The sequence below is a fragment of the Nestor notabilis genome, unplaced genomic scaffold, assembly GCF_000696875.1.
Source record: "Nestor notabilis isolate BGI_N333 unplaced genomic scaffold, ASM69687v1 scaffold1831, whole genome shotgun sequence".
Taxonomy (NCBI): domain Eukaryota; kingdom Metazoa; phylum Chordata; class Aves; order Psittaciformes; family Psittacidae; genus Nestor; species Nestor notabilis.
This window is the reverse complement of record NW_009914957.1, coordinates 45,195-45,977: the sequence shown is the minus strand read 5'-3', so window position 1 is coordinate 45,977 and position 783 is coordinate 45,195. Positions and strand designations below refer to the sequence as shown.

Sequence of the window (783 nt, the reverse complement as noted above, 5' to 3'; positions counted from 1 at the left end):
CATTTGATTTGCTTGTTTCTAAAAAGACTCTTGTTTTTAAACTGGTACTTTTCTTACTGGTTTTATTTGCCTTCACAGCAGCTACGTTTAGCATTATGGTATCAAATGTTAAGATTTTTAATGAGTTGGAGAGCAGCTTAATGTTTTTAAAACTACATTCATGAATCTTGACTTGGGCTTCAAAGCTTTGGGGTCATCTTCAGAACACCTCTAACTTACTACTCTTTTACCTGCTTTATTTCCTATTTGCAGGCCTTCCCAGGTTAAGCAGCCAGCCCGAAGCCTCGTCTGTCTCTAAAGGAAGCAGTGCAATCCTGAACTGTGAAGTGAACGCTGACCTTGTGCCGTTTGTGAGGTGGGAGCAGGAGCGGCAGCCAGTCCTCCTGGATGAGCGTGTGTTTAAGCTGCCGAGCGGAGCTCTCATCATCAGCAATGCTACTGACATGGATAGAGGCCTCTATCGCTGCGTCATTGAGAGCGGGGGAACCCCCAAGTACAGTGATGAAGCAGAGCTCAAAGTTCTGCCAGGTATTCACCTGTTTTTCTTTTTAAAATGAATAATTAAAACATAAGTCAAGGGCTGAAGGAGGCCCCCTCTGCTCTTGTGAGACTCTACTTGCAGCACCGCATGCAGTTCTGGTGCCCTCAACATAAGAAGGACGTGGAGCTGTTGGAGCAAGTCCAGAGGAGGCCATGAGGATGATGAGGGGCTGGAGCAGCTCCCCTGTCAAGACAGGCTTGGGAAAATTTGGGCTGTTCAGCCTGGAGAAGAGAAGCTGCGTG

General features: G+C 46.9%; 1 protein-coding gene across 1 annotated transcript in view; it reads left to right on the top strand.

Moving 5' to 3' along the window:
• Positions 1–252: 252 nt before the first annotated feature.
• The window catches only part of LOC104413010 (neogenin-like), a gene marked incomplete at both ends in the record, with an annotated part of 45,047 nt that continues 44,516 nt past the window's right edge, over positions 253–783 (top strand). The window contains one exon of the mRNA XM_010023892.1: positions 253–528. Within this exon, the coding sequence (XP_010022194.1) occupies positions 253–528 (276 nt within the window). The remainder of the gene's footprint in view (positions 529–783) is intronic.